This window comes from Leptosomus discolor, chromosome 1 (genome assembly GCF_034619465.1).
Source record: "Leptosomus discolor isolate bLepDis1 chromosome 1, bLepDis1.hap2, whole genome shotgun sequence".
NCBI classification, from domain to species: Eukaryota; Metazoa; Chordata; class Aves; order Leptosomiformes; family Leptosomidae; genus Leptosomus; species Leptosomus discolor.
This window is the reverse complement of record NC_141391.1, coordinates 4,572,593-4,585,015: the sequence shown is the minus strand read 5'-3', so window position 1 is coordinate 4,585,015 and position 12,423 is coordinate 4,572,593. Positions and strand designations below refer to the sequence as shown.

At 44.7% G+C, this 12,423-nt stretch overlaps 1 protein-coding gene across 4 annotated transcripts in view; it reads left to right on the top strand.

Annotated features, from left to right (window-relative positions):
- The window catches only part of TENM4 (teneurin transmembrane protein 4), a 358,687-nt gene that overhangs the window by 282,702 nt on the left and 63,562 nt on the right, over positions 1-12,423 (top strand). For 3 of the 4 annotated variants that reach the window (XM_086481677.1, XM_086481675.1, XM_086481673.1), the window contains 4 exons: positions 1,545-1,812; positions 3,971-4,114; positions 5,106-5,355; positions 8,022-8,042. In XM_086481677.1, coding sequence (XP_086337803.1) covers positions 1,545-1,812; positions 3,971-4,114; positions 5,106-5,355; positions 8,022-8,042 — 683 coding nt within the window. The remainder of the gene's footprint in view (positions 1-1,544; positions 1,813-3,970; positions 4,115-5,105; positions 5,356-8,021; positions 8,043-12,423) is intronic. The other variant, XM_086481674.1, reaches the window with a different exon arrangement.

Here is a 12,423-nt window from a genome sequence, read left to right as displayed (position 1 = left end):
CTCCCACACTGGAGGCGTTGAGTATAGGAACCACGTAGCTTGGAGGACACCGGGATGGCTGTGATCTCTTCCTGATGGGTGGGTCTCTTGACCCACCTGCCTTCGAGCCTCCATGCCCTTAATATTACAAAAGCTGATTGTTGCTGGGGAAGTATTTTCGCAGCTCATTTAGGGTCCAGCACACCGAAGTATTTCAGAAGGTGCAGGAGGGAACAGTGCTAGCTGTGACCTTCTGACACATCCCATGATCAGACCAAGTTTTCTGACTCACTGCTAAGCTTCTGGCTCACTGCTAAGCTTCTACCTTCATCTTTCGATATTTGCCAAAGGTTGCCGGTTTGTGCTGAAAATGTCCATGTTGGGTGTTTGCCTAAGAGTCAAATTTTCTGGAAAGTGGCAACTAAATTTTTCTCCTAATACTTAAGAAAGAAATGGCCTTTTTTATCAGTATTTTGCATGGGAGAATCAGTATGGTATCAGGGGTGTACCTTGTATTGCTTTCCAGAAAATTTCCCTAACTAAAAAAAATTTAGGATCTGCTTATACTTTAGCTGGCAAATTAGCTGAAAATCCCATCTGTACTGAGACTGCTCTATTCTCAAAGCAGAACAGGGGCAGAGAAACCTTCCCCTGCTGTTTCTCCAGTCTTTTGTGAAATTTTGTACTGGAATGGAGACCTGTGAGATAACTGTGCCAGCCAGCCAGAAATACCCACACTCGTGGCTGGAGGAGAAAACAAAGCAACTCATCTAGAATACACAGGAATTTGAAAAAGGAAGGGAAGGGAGAATGCGAAGGGAGGGAAAGGGGTTCATGGTGGTAGGTCAGGCCAGGAGCTTCATCACACAGGTAAGAGGGGAGGGAATTTTAAGCAAGGACCAGGGTAAGTAGGAACAAATGTGAGGTCAGAAAATAGGGACCAGGACACAGGGGAAAAAAATGCTAGATGTAGATTAGGCTAGAGGGTCAGATGTGAGGTATGAGGGGAGCAGTTTCAAAGAAGGAGAGGTGGGTTAATCAGAGGAGGGAGGGTGGAAGCAGGGTTCACTAATGACATGGAGAGACTGGCAGGTTATGATTGGGGCCGGAGAACATCCATAAGGATATCTTGGCCAAGTAGAGCTTGATATTTTAAAAAAAGCCAAGAGACAAAAAGTAGCAGCCAGAGAAACCTACCAAGATAAAATACAGAAAATGGAAGTTAAACTGATGGGCTAGAATAATCTCAGACCCCAAGCTCCTTTCACCGTGGGTCCTGGACTCATTTTAACAGTGAGTCCCATTGTAAACACTGATTTAAATGTGATACTTTGATCTCTTGTTCTCCCATGTAACAGAGATGGAAAAAGAGGGGGTATTCCTTGGCTTCCACAACTAACTCTATAAATTCCATATATGATTTCATACTTGATGCCTACTAGGTGTGCTTTTTTAGACATGTCTACCAGAGCTTTTGTAAAGGTGTGTTTGATAAATTACAGCTTCACTGCCTTTTCCTGTCTGCTCGCTGCTGATTTAACACCTCCTGGATTGCTTTTCCACAGGCTCTACAAGAGGAGATTAATGTTTCCGGTAGTAAAATAAAGGTGAGTTACCTGAGCAGTCGCACAGCTGGCTACAAATCAGTCTTGAGGATCAGCATGACCCACCCCACCATCCCCTTCAACCTCATGAAAGTCCACCTCATGGTGGCCGTCGAGGGACGCCTCTTCAGAAAGTGGTTTACAGCTGCTCCAGACCTGTCCTATTATTTCATCTGGGATAAGACAGATGTCTACAGCCAGAAGGTGTACGGGCTCTCGGAAGCCTTTGGTAAGTGACCCCAGGGCTTGTGTCTCTTTTTAGAAGCGGCTAAGTGGCGATGCACAGACCTTGTCTTAGATCGGTATGGTCCAACTGCTAACACTTAAAATGGTCCCTGCTGGTTCACTGCTGTTTCCTTGGAGAGGGTTGGACCCAGCTGTTCAGACAGCACAATTTCCCCAACAGATGAATACTTATCTGTACTCTGGCTCGTGGCCCAGCACGTACATCCTGAGCCGCTACCATCATATTCGTACAGAAGGAAAGAACTGGGACTAGTGGCGTTTGGCTGCCTCTCACCTGTAGCCAAAAGCTGTCAGCGCTGCTTTGATAGAAAGCCCTAGAACTGAGCCCTGATCTCCACTCCTCCTTGTGCCCAACTTTCAGGATTGCTCTAGCCTTAGTTTCCCCTTTCAGACTGGGAGATGATGGATTTCTCTCTGGTGCCTTGTGCACTCGTTTACAGCTGCAAAAGACTGTCAGAAGTTGCAAGGCAGAGCATAGGAAGGCTCTGCGCACTCAAGGCTCGTCCCAGCACCAAGCATTGTGGCCCATGCCACCCACTCTACAGGGGCAGAAGCTGAAGCCCATGGTGAGGCAGGAAGCTGTGGATGTATGCAGAGACACACTTTGCTCCTCTTGCTGCCATCTCAGACCTCGCCCAGTGAGCTCTGTGCGATGGTGCTGGAGGGAAGGGGGTACTTGGAGTGCATAGTGAGCAGAGGTGATGCAGCTCTACAGTGATGGCTTCCCATCTGATCAACAACCAGGGGACACTCAGTTACAGGTCATCGACAGCGTCTAGGCTAGACCTTTCAGGCTGCCAAGGAAATGGTATCAGCAAAATGGGAGAGATCCCAAATGAGCAAATAGAGCTCTTGTTGACAGAAGGGTGCTTTGCTGGTGCCTTATAGCCCAACTGAAGATAAGTCTCTTTAGAGGAGATGTAGGGTGCCTTGTTTCCTAGGAGGAAGAATGGGAGCCTTCCTCTCATTCAGGCTCAGCTGCCTTGAGCAGGCGGGATGATACAACCTACTGAGCCTTACCCAGTTTGGAGTCCACACTGAGAAACGTGTCCTGGTAGCATCTCCTGAAAGACTATGTTTACATGCTCTTTAAGATGCTAGAGCAGCAGTGGGTTCTGAAGTGCTCCATGATGCAGCTCTGCAGCCCCAGAGTGCTCAAGCAGGTCTGAGGACTTGAGCATTCAGGCTGTCAATGCTTCTCACTTCTAGGACAGTGGAAAATATCAAGCCTTCATTTCCTAAATTGTGTCTTCCTCTGATATTGTCTGATTCTGCAAAAGGCTATATTTGATGGGGGGATCCTGAGTTCACTCCATGCTCAGCACTTTTCAAGGAGGCTGGGAAACTTGTAAGATCAGACATTTATTTTTATCTAGTAAAAAAAAAAAAAATGAGCTATGTAATTGCTTTTCATTTGTGTAGGACTTGCAATTCTGCTGTGCTTCAGCTGTTAGCGCTGAAAAGATCAGGTAGGGCAGAAGAAAAGCAGACCAATGAAACTGGTCCTGCTTCTTCTGAGAAAATCATAAAGGAGTCATTATTCTGTCAAAACCCATGATTTTCCCTCTACTGACATAATTTGACTCTTAAGGAAGTCCAATACGTTCAGCAGAGTTACTCCTGAAAGGCTCTGATTAGACATCATGGCAAGCAAACCCTTTTGACGTTACCACTGACCACAAGTCAACTTGGTCTAAGGGCACTGTCTCTGAGGGACTTGCTGCCCCTTGCCTTGTTCATATAAGCCTTTACTTTCCAAGGAAGGCTGTATTTCTAGCAAGTTCCTGACATGCAGTCTTTGAGCAAAGATAGTAGGTAGGAATAAAATGCTTCCATTTAGGAGTCCAGCAGTGGTTTACACTCTCGAATACCCATTGTTTTAAAATATGTCTTTAGAACAGTGCCTTTTAAATATTTAGCACATTTGCCCAACGTGTACAACTGTGTTGACATTTTTAAATGCAGGGTGGCCTTTAAAGAGAAAAATATTAGGACTCTGCATTATGATTTTGACATTTTAAATGAAATTGTCGGTTGCCTGTAGAAACACTCTGACCCCTACTCACTTGAAACTCTGTGTGTGCTGCCTCTGCATTTCTGGGTTACTAATCCGGGGGTCTTCGTTTCTCTCTTGCTCGTAGTTTCAGTAGGTTATGAGTATGAATCCTGTCCTGACTTGATCCTGTGGGAGAAGAGGACAGCTGTACTTCAGGGTTATGAAATTGATGCTTCCAAACTTGGAGGATGGTCCCTGGACAAACACCATGCCCTCAACATACAAAGTGGTAGGTTGTCTGTTACACCTAACAGGGATAATGCAGTGTTGCAAGGCCCAGTTGCTTCTTATCGCTAAGAGTTCAAGAAAAGGAAAGGAAACAAACCTGACCAACACACGTGCTCTCTCATGTATTTTACTAACAATTTCTAGTGACCTACATTTACAAGCAATTTGGTGTGTGCACGTGCAAAAGAAGCTGGCCATCATGAAAGAGCTGAATGTTGGCATGTCTAACTTTCTAGTGTCCTAAAAGAAGGGTATTAAGGAAAATATTAAAGTAACAAACGGGAGCCCATTCAGATTGGACCCATCACTGAGCGTAAATCCCTCCCAGGCACATCCTCCAATGTACAAGTGTACTTGCAGAAACGAGACGATTCATGGGTCATAAGGGAAAATGGAAGGTGCCAGAGTCCTTGAAGGCTGCTCAAGGCTGCAGCAGGGAGGTTTGAAAGCTGATGAGAACGTGTTCAAAAGATGGAAGCACTGTGTCCCTCTGGATGATAGCAGTGGTATGGGAACAAACATCTAATTCATCCCACATGACTGCTGAAAACACTATGCTTAGAGGGAACATAAGCAGAACTCCTTTAAAGATTTGCAGATGAAACATTTATCTAGAGAATGCACCATGGTCTTCCTATCCCTTATCTTTCCGTGAGCTATGTAATTTCTTTTTTTACCTGGTAGGCTGCAAATTACAGGGCAAGGAGGGGCAGAAAGGGCAGGTGAAAATTCATGAGATGCTGAAAAGTGTATTTCGTTCAAAGGTAAAGACATACATACTTTTGTCCGCAGGAAATGTAATGGGCCTATAAAAATACTTCAGATAAGGAGCTCCTCATTTGAAACCATCACAAAACAATACTATGAAAGATGATAAACCTTGCTACTTGACAAGTTCCCCAGCTGGCATCCAGCTTTGCCAGTTTGTGCTCCCTTTAGTCTCAATTTCCCTGTCTCTCTTTAATTTCCTTGTTAATGTTTTCTCTCTCTAGGCATCTTACATAAAGGAAATGGGGAAAACCAGTTCATTTCCCAGCAGCCGCCTGTAATCGGAAGCATTATGGGCAACGGCCGCAGACGTAGCATTTCTTGTCCGAGCTGCAATGGTCTTGCTGATGGGAACAAACTCCTGGCTCCTGTTGCTCTAACATGTGGGTCTGATGGAAGTCTTTACGTTGGAGATTTCAACTACATCCGAAGGATCTTTCCCTCTGGCAATGTCACCAACATTCTGGAGCTGAGGTACACTGTGCTCAATGTGGCCGTTCTAATTATTCCCTTAAGTTCTGCAAAAATGTTATTTACCCAAAAGGAAAACAAGCAAAACTCTTAAAAAAACCCACAGCAAAACAGAAAAAATCTGTCCAGATTTACCTCCTCTGCAACTCTGCTGACTTTGATTTACACCAGAGAAACACAGGCCTAACAAGTTCTTCCAGAATTGAATCACACACCGAAAATATTGACACATTTCTGTGCTGCTAAATCAAACTGTGTTGATATCTGCCTTTTCGTGTAGTTAGAGATCAGTGGGATTTCTTAAAATTAACAATCAGCCTCTGAGATAACCTAAACTTGGAAAGACACAGCACTGGTGATGATATGTAGAGGTTAATCAGGATGGATGATCATTCAGAATTAAGACAGGCTGATCACTCTAGGTAGTCACACACTGGGTTGTTCTAGTTGGTTTTTGGGGAACAAATATATCAGCCCCTCTCAGTTCTCGACTGAACAGCAGTGTCAGGGTGAACATATAGATGGTTCATCTGAAAGTAAGTGAAGCGTTTCCTATTAACCCCAAATAACAAAGGAAAAAAAATATATTAGGAGAAACAGGGAGGATGGGGAAGGAACATCCACTAAAAACAAGGAAGGAGAGGGAAAAGTATATATTTGTCACAAGTTCTGAGAAAATGAAACAGATTGTGAATGAATCAAATTTCAAATTGACCTCACTGGGGCTATTTTTCTTATTTAAAGTTGCCACAACAAATACAATTATCTACTTCAAAGCACCAGGGCCTGATTCTGGACTCTGCGTGGCTAGACAAGACTCACTTCAGGAAAGTCAGTAGAGTTAAATGAGTGTTTCTGAATGACTCTTCTCTGCATGAAGTGCCTGACCTAAGGCCGTGAGAGGTCAATATGAGGTTGGCATGGTAGGAAGGTTCACATTCCCATCTACCTCTCAAGATCTGGCCTGAAAATGAGAATCTTCCAGAAGGTAAAAACCTCCCTGCTCTACTCAGATTTAATGTCCTGGCTGCTGAAGACAAAAGTAAGGCTCCCTCTCTGAAAGGGCTACCATGTGGAAGCTTACTAGACAGCTTCCTAGAGCAGCAAGGTCCCGTAGAGCATTGCTTTGTATTTCCATTTGCTCCACAAGGCCACAGGTAAAAACGAAAGAGCTGGTCTGCAGCAAAATTGGAGCAAGATCCCATTAGTCCGTCATTTGCAAACACGCCACGGTCATTAGATCTTGCTGAAGGTCTTGTTTGGTTCGTGGAGCCAATGTCATAGACCATGGCGTATAAGAAACAAAATCCAGCCAGCCATCACAAGGCTGGCCCTTACAGAATAGCTGTCTTGGCGTGCTCACAGGGCGACAAGGAAATCAGGAGGAGTCATTGCGTTAGGAAGCCCGCAATGAGATGTTTACAGTCCCCCCCTCAGAGGGCTGGGGTACCTTTTAGGTGAATAAGCAAGAACCTGATTCTTCTGTTCTGTTGCATGATACACAAGAACATAATATCTCTTGTGTTTGTAAGGCAGAAAGCTGGGATAAATCTTCAGACCTGGTCCACGTTAAAGAATGTAATATTCTTCCAGTGCCAGAAAGTTATTTTAATGACCAAAGGTGAGATTTCCAGAAGAGCCTAGGTGCTTTGGGGCCCAAATCCCATTGCAACCGAGTGGGATTAATATCTCATTCCCAGAAGTACAGTTTTGAAAACCCGATCCCTGTTTCATTGTCAGTGGAAATACCAGACCCAGCGGAGGTTTTGCAGAGCATTTCCTGATTGGAAAAGAGAAAATTGGAAGCCTTGACGGAGTGGCCTTGCTGGCTTTTGTGTAGGGCCACAGAGTTAAATTTACTCCAGAGTTAAATCTGCTGGAACGATTGCTGCTTCATCTGTGCAAACACTTAGGTTACTGGATCTAATAAACATTTCTTCACTCTGGTGTGCTATAAAGTAAGTGGGTTCAGATGCCGACTGACTAAAAGCTGTGGAGGAAAGCCATTGCTTTTGGGCTAAATGGAGTTTGCTTGTGTCTTCTCAAATCAGCATCTCCTTGGAGATTAACACCCTCGCTATTTGGCTTTTGGGGTTTGTTTGGGGGGAAGGGGTCTTACAAGTGTAGTGTTCTGTTGTGGAGAGGAAAGCAAATGCATTGTGGGTCGCAGATAACTGCAGCTGGTATGTAACTAGACCCACGAAAAATGTCCAGCTCGGCATAATTTCAGTCCTCTGGGCTAGAGTTCACGAGGTTATGGCAACGAACTGCCACCCATAACTGTGCAACTGTTAAGTTACCTTTGTAAATCACAAGTTATTGCTTTGACTGAGAGTGAAAAAAACTGTAAAGGTATCTGCATCTACATATATTTAGCTCAGTACTGCTCTGAATGATAAAGTCTGCCTGGTCCTATCTCTTGCATAAGTGAATAACTCCAAGCAGGTGAGATCACGCTTCCTCTGTGATATGCAGTGATACATAAGTGCGCTCACTGCCAAGTAATATCCAATATAAAATATATCAGTGTCATTCCAGCTAAGTCTTTATTTATTATTGCATTGTATGATACAGTTACTGTCAAGTTTTCAATCTGCTAATAATGCATCGAACTGAGCTGCTAACACCTCATTCTTTCTTCTATTCCCTGCTTTCCTGTCTTCTGTCAGAAATAAAGATTTCAGACATAGGTAAGCCAACCAGTGGAGAATTCTTATGCCGCTCCCTGTCTTGTTGCATGTTGTTACACAGTGAGCCACAAGTGCCATTTCCAGATGATTCAATAGCAAATGAAGCTGGCGTGATTAAAACTGGCGTAGGCAATCAGTCATCAGAGCTGGGAGCCATTAATCACAGAGCAGTTGCGCAGGCTTCTGCATGGGCTGTTGTAGCCGTAGGCAGGGGAAGCACAGACACGAGAAGCAGGGTAACAAGAGGAGGAGGGTGGAGTGAAAAATGGGTGGGAATGAACCAAGAAAGTAAAATGGGGACAGCGTCAGGATACAGGTCACCGGAAAAACTGTGATGAAAAAATAATTCTCGTATGGTGAAATCTCTTCTTTTTGAGTTCTGGGGAGAGTAACAGGAGTAATGAAGGGCCAGAGGTACCCCAGCGTCAGCCACCTAGGGGAGTAAGTTTTTGTAACTCTTTCTCAGTCTGAGCTCTTCACAGAGAGCCTTCACATGTGAAAGTATGTCAGGCTCAGATAGGAGGTAGTGCAACTCAGAACCTCAGCCAGGAAATGCAATAAAATAGAGCAAGAGTAATGACAAGAAAACAAGATGAAAGAGAGACTCCTAAATTGGAGCTTTGTCACTAAGAATGTTTGTCACTCGGGTTCACTGGATTTTCAGTGGGTTTGATCCAATCAGTTGCATTCAGGAAGATGTCAACCTCCTGTCACTGTCTGTGTTTGCAAGGATTTCTCTGGCTCTGACAAGTTTCCCATCCTTCTCCCGGGTTGCTTTCTAAATTAGAAGCTGAGACTGTGGAGTTGGGCTTGGATTTTGTGTGTTTGGTTTTCCTCTGCATTTGGGATTGGGGATTTTTCTTGATATGTGCTTTTCATCTACTGTTTCTTCGCCTTTGTAGAGGCTGTGCAAAACCAGAAATGTTCATTTTATCTGCATGCCTGGAAATGCAATGGAGTAGAAAGTGGGTTTTTGTCTTATTGCCAGAACATTAATGAAGGGCTGAGCTTTCGCGGTATAATGGACTGGCCCAAAGCATCTATTAGCAGGGCTGTGAGGTTGGTACACAAGACCTCTGCACTGCCTGTCTTCATCAGGCTGAGTTCCAGCCCCCCAGCTCCTCTTTCACATCATTTGAAGACGGTAGAAAAACTCATTTCTCTTTGGAACAGGCAGGTTGTATCCTTAATGCCCTAGAAATACACAGCCACTAAAGTGCACCTGCTTTGACAGTGAAGAGCAGCAGCTGAATACCTGTTACAAGAAGAGTTTTTATATACGAAGACAATAACTGAGTGAAGATGTATGGACTGGCCACAAATGCTGCGGATGCCACCAGAGCCTTCCAAAGCTGGCAGGGCTTCAGCCTTTAGGCAATTCCTAAAATCTAAGAAATGAAATGAAAGCAAGCCAAGACATGCCTGCTCCAGTGCAGGCCAAAGGGGACCAGTGAGAGAGGAAGGAGGTGAGGAGCTCTAGATCAAATATTTCCATCTGTGACTACGTTAAGGGAGTCGTCCACGTGAGTTAGCAGCTGTTGTATGTCATTTGCCATAATACTTCTTGTTAGGAAGCCTGTTCCTGAGCTACAGGGAAATGAGTGGCTGTAGTCTTAGCAAAAGCTCCCGTGCTTTGAGTTCCAGAAGGTCCTAAGCTTGACACTGTTGACAGGCAACAGTTACAAAGGACTGAATCTTAGTGGTTTGGAAAAGCTGCAATCCGTATGCAAAAGCTTCCTCACTTCAGAGGAAAGGATTCCTCCCCACTACGTAGCCAGTGGTGAGCTGCATCTCCAGAGGTTCTGGAGCTACCAACTGAGAGGCTTGGCTCTACAGCACAACATAGGTAGCCGAGGTCTAGCTCTGCAACAGCCAAAATGGCTGTGTGTCAACATGGGGGATGTTAGCTAAGCCAAAATGCATCACCAAATTATGATGCCTCCCAAGTTTACACCCATCTGTCATTCAGCAGTAAACTAATAGGAACTTACTCCAGTACGTCTGTGTATGGACCTGTCTTGATGGGCTTACAGAAGCTAATAACTTTTTCCAAACACGGCAATAATAAGTTGCAGTTAATTATCATTATCTTTTCTCTGCAGGAACATGGAAGGCAGTGAGGCATTTCTGTCTTGCAAATCTGCCAAAAAGTGGCCACACTTAAATATATTCTTCCTTTCTTGTTTCCGTTCATACCTTAGAGAGCCAAATCTACAATTAGTGACAATTGTAAAAGTGAAAACTGCCCTAGGATCAGATCAAAAGCCCTTTGCAGTCCCTGGGTTGGCTTATGGCATTGCTATGAAGTTTTATTGTCCAGCCTGTGACAGTAGAAGAGCTTTGGGCATCGCACACAAACTGATAACACTAAAAGGCCAAGTGTAAATTCAGCTCACTGCACTGTGTGGCCTCCTTATGTACTAATCTATTGAATGTCACCCAGGGAAAAAAAGACCAGTACCTCACACAAGCTATAATAAAATCCTTTGTTTGTGAGCTGCAGGGTGCTTAGCATGGAGCCATGGAAACACAACCCTGCTGGACAAAAAACGCTTGGCTGCAGGAATTTGGTAGTTCTTTAGTCACCAGCAAATGCATGTGGCCAGCGAGGCTCAGAGGGGAAGAGGGCAGCTAGCACAGAAAGTTTTACAGAGGTGGTTTCATGCCCTTAAGCAGAGACTTCAGATCCAAAGAAGCCCCAGGGGTTTACTCAGATAGGCTGTTACGGGTAACTAACTCTGGTGTTGTGACTGCTCCTGTCTGTTGACCACAGTGGGAGCCAGAGCCATACTGTTACCATTAACAGGAGTTGTCCTTTAGAGGAGGTGGTAGGTGCCCTTGCATTTGGGAAACTAAGATGCAGTTCACCTTGCAAGATAAATGCTGAATAGTAAGTCAGACAAATCATACCCCAGAAGATGCTGTTTGTCCCCAGTACCTATGAAGGGAGATAAGGCAGCCAGTTCAGATGTAAGCACCCACCTTGTACCCATCTAAAGCTTGGTGAGATGAATCCCCTGGCTTTGAACAGAAGCCAGTTACAAGGTGCAGTCTGCTGTGCTGACACACTATAGGTGACCAGCTGAAACCAGGGACCCATCTCCCTTTTCTCATCGTTATTTAGGGACTGGCTTCCCACTCTGGAGCAGGAGGTTCCTTCCTCAGACTCCTCCAAAACATGGGCTCTGAGCCCAAGGGGGTAATACCAACCTTTGCTTAAAGCCATTGTACTTCAGAAGCAATCCACATGAGTGCCACCTGCCTGCCTGTTCACCCGACGTTTTATCACTATCCTTCCTCATGCCTGTGTGTAAGGATTCCTGTAAAGCATAAGCACTTTAAAATGGAGTTTGAATCTCTGAACATAGCTGCAGAGCTCCCCAAATGGTGCTGGCACTATCCTGACCAGATAATGAGAATGAAAATAGGGGAGGGACAAGGCAGATGTATGGGGCGGCCTATAGGCAACCCCAAACAGCTGGGATCACTGTGAGCTTTGAAGATTTCCCTGTGCTTCCCCAGCGCATCACTGCATCACCAGGAAGCAGTATCACCTCCATTTCACTTTGGCCTGCAGAACTCCTGCTTATGAAGCTGTCATCAGTCCCAACGACTACACTATCATGCCCACTAGTACCCACTAAAGTGTCTGTTCTTGGCTGAGGACCAGCCCACCCCATCCCTGCAACTTTGATTTGTTGCTTCAGGGACTTGAATCAATGCAGGGCTCAGGGTTTCTTCTAAAAAACCTTAATAGTAAAAGGAACGGTCAGAATGGGAAATCAGCTCTTTACCCACAGCCCTTTTCTAGTGGTGGCAGTGTCAATATGGGGGATAAATATAAATATTCTAAGACTACAAATGCTGTAACTGATTAAGTCTTCGGAATAGTAAAAAGACCTGTCTTTTGTTTTAGTCTGTTATCTAACTAAGCAATGAGAGAGGATGAAAGGAAAAAAACAACAACCCTCTCTGCTTCACCCCAGGCAGATTTATTTTGGTCGTTGTTCAGTTCAGTCCAATTTGCCACTTGGATTTGCCTATTGATTGTGTCTTTAAATAAAAAGCAAAGCCCCAGGTTCCCGGCTCCAGTGCTCATGCATTATCACGGATGAAGGGAAGCAGTTTGGGAACTTTTACATTACTAACATTTGTTTATTTATCATCTGTCATCGTGAAGGATCTCAAAGTGTCAAACAAAAGCACCAGTGTACAATGCTATGCAGTGCATGCAAGGACAGCACGTGACATCCTCCTGGTACAGTGGTGAAAACCATTGGCAGAGGCAAGGGAGGTAAATTCCAGCTTGACCATTTTTAACAGTCTGTGTGTTACCTTCCCTGCTCCAAAGCATCCCAGGTTAAATACTCCATCACCTAAG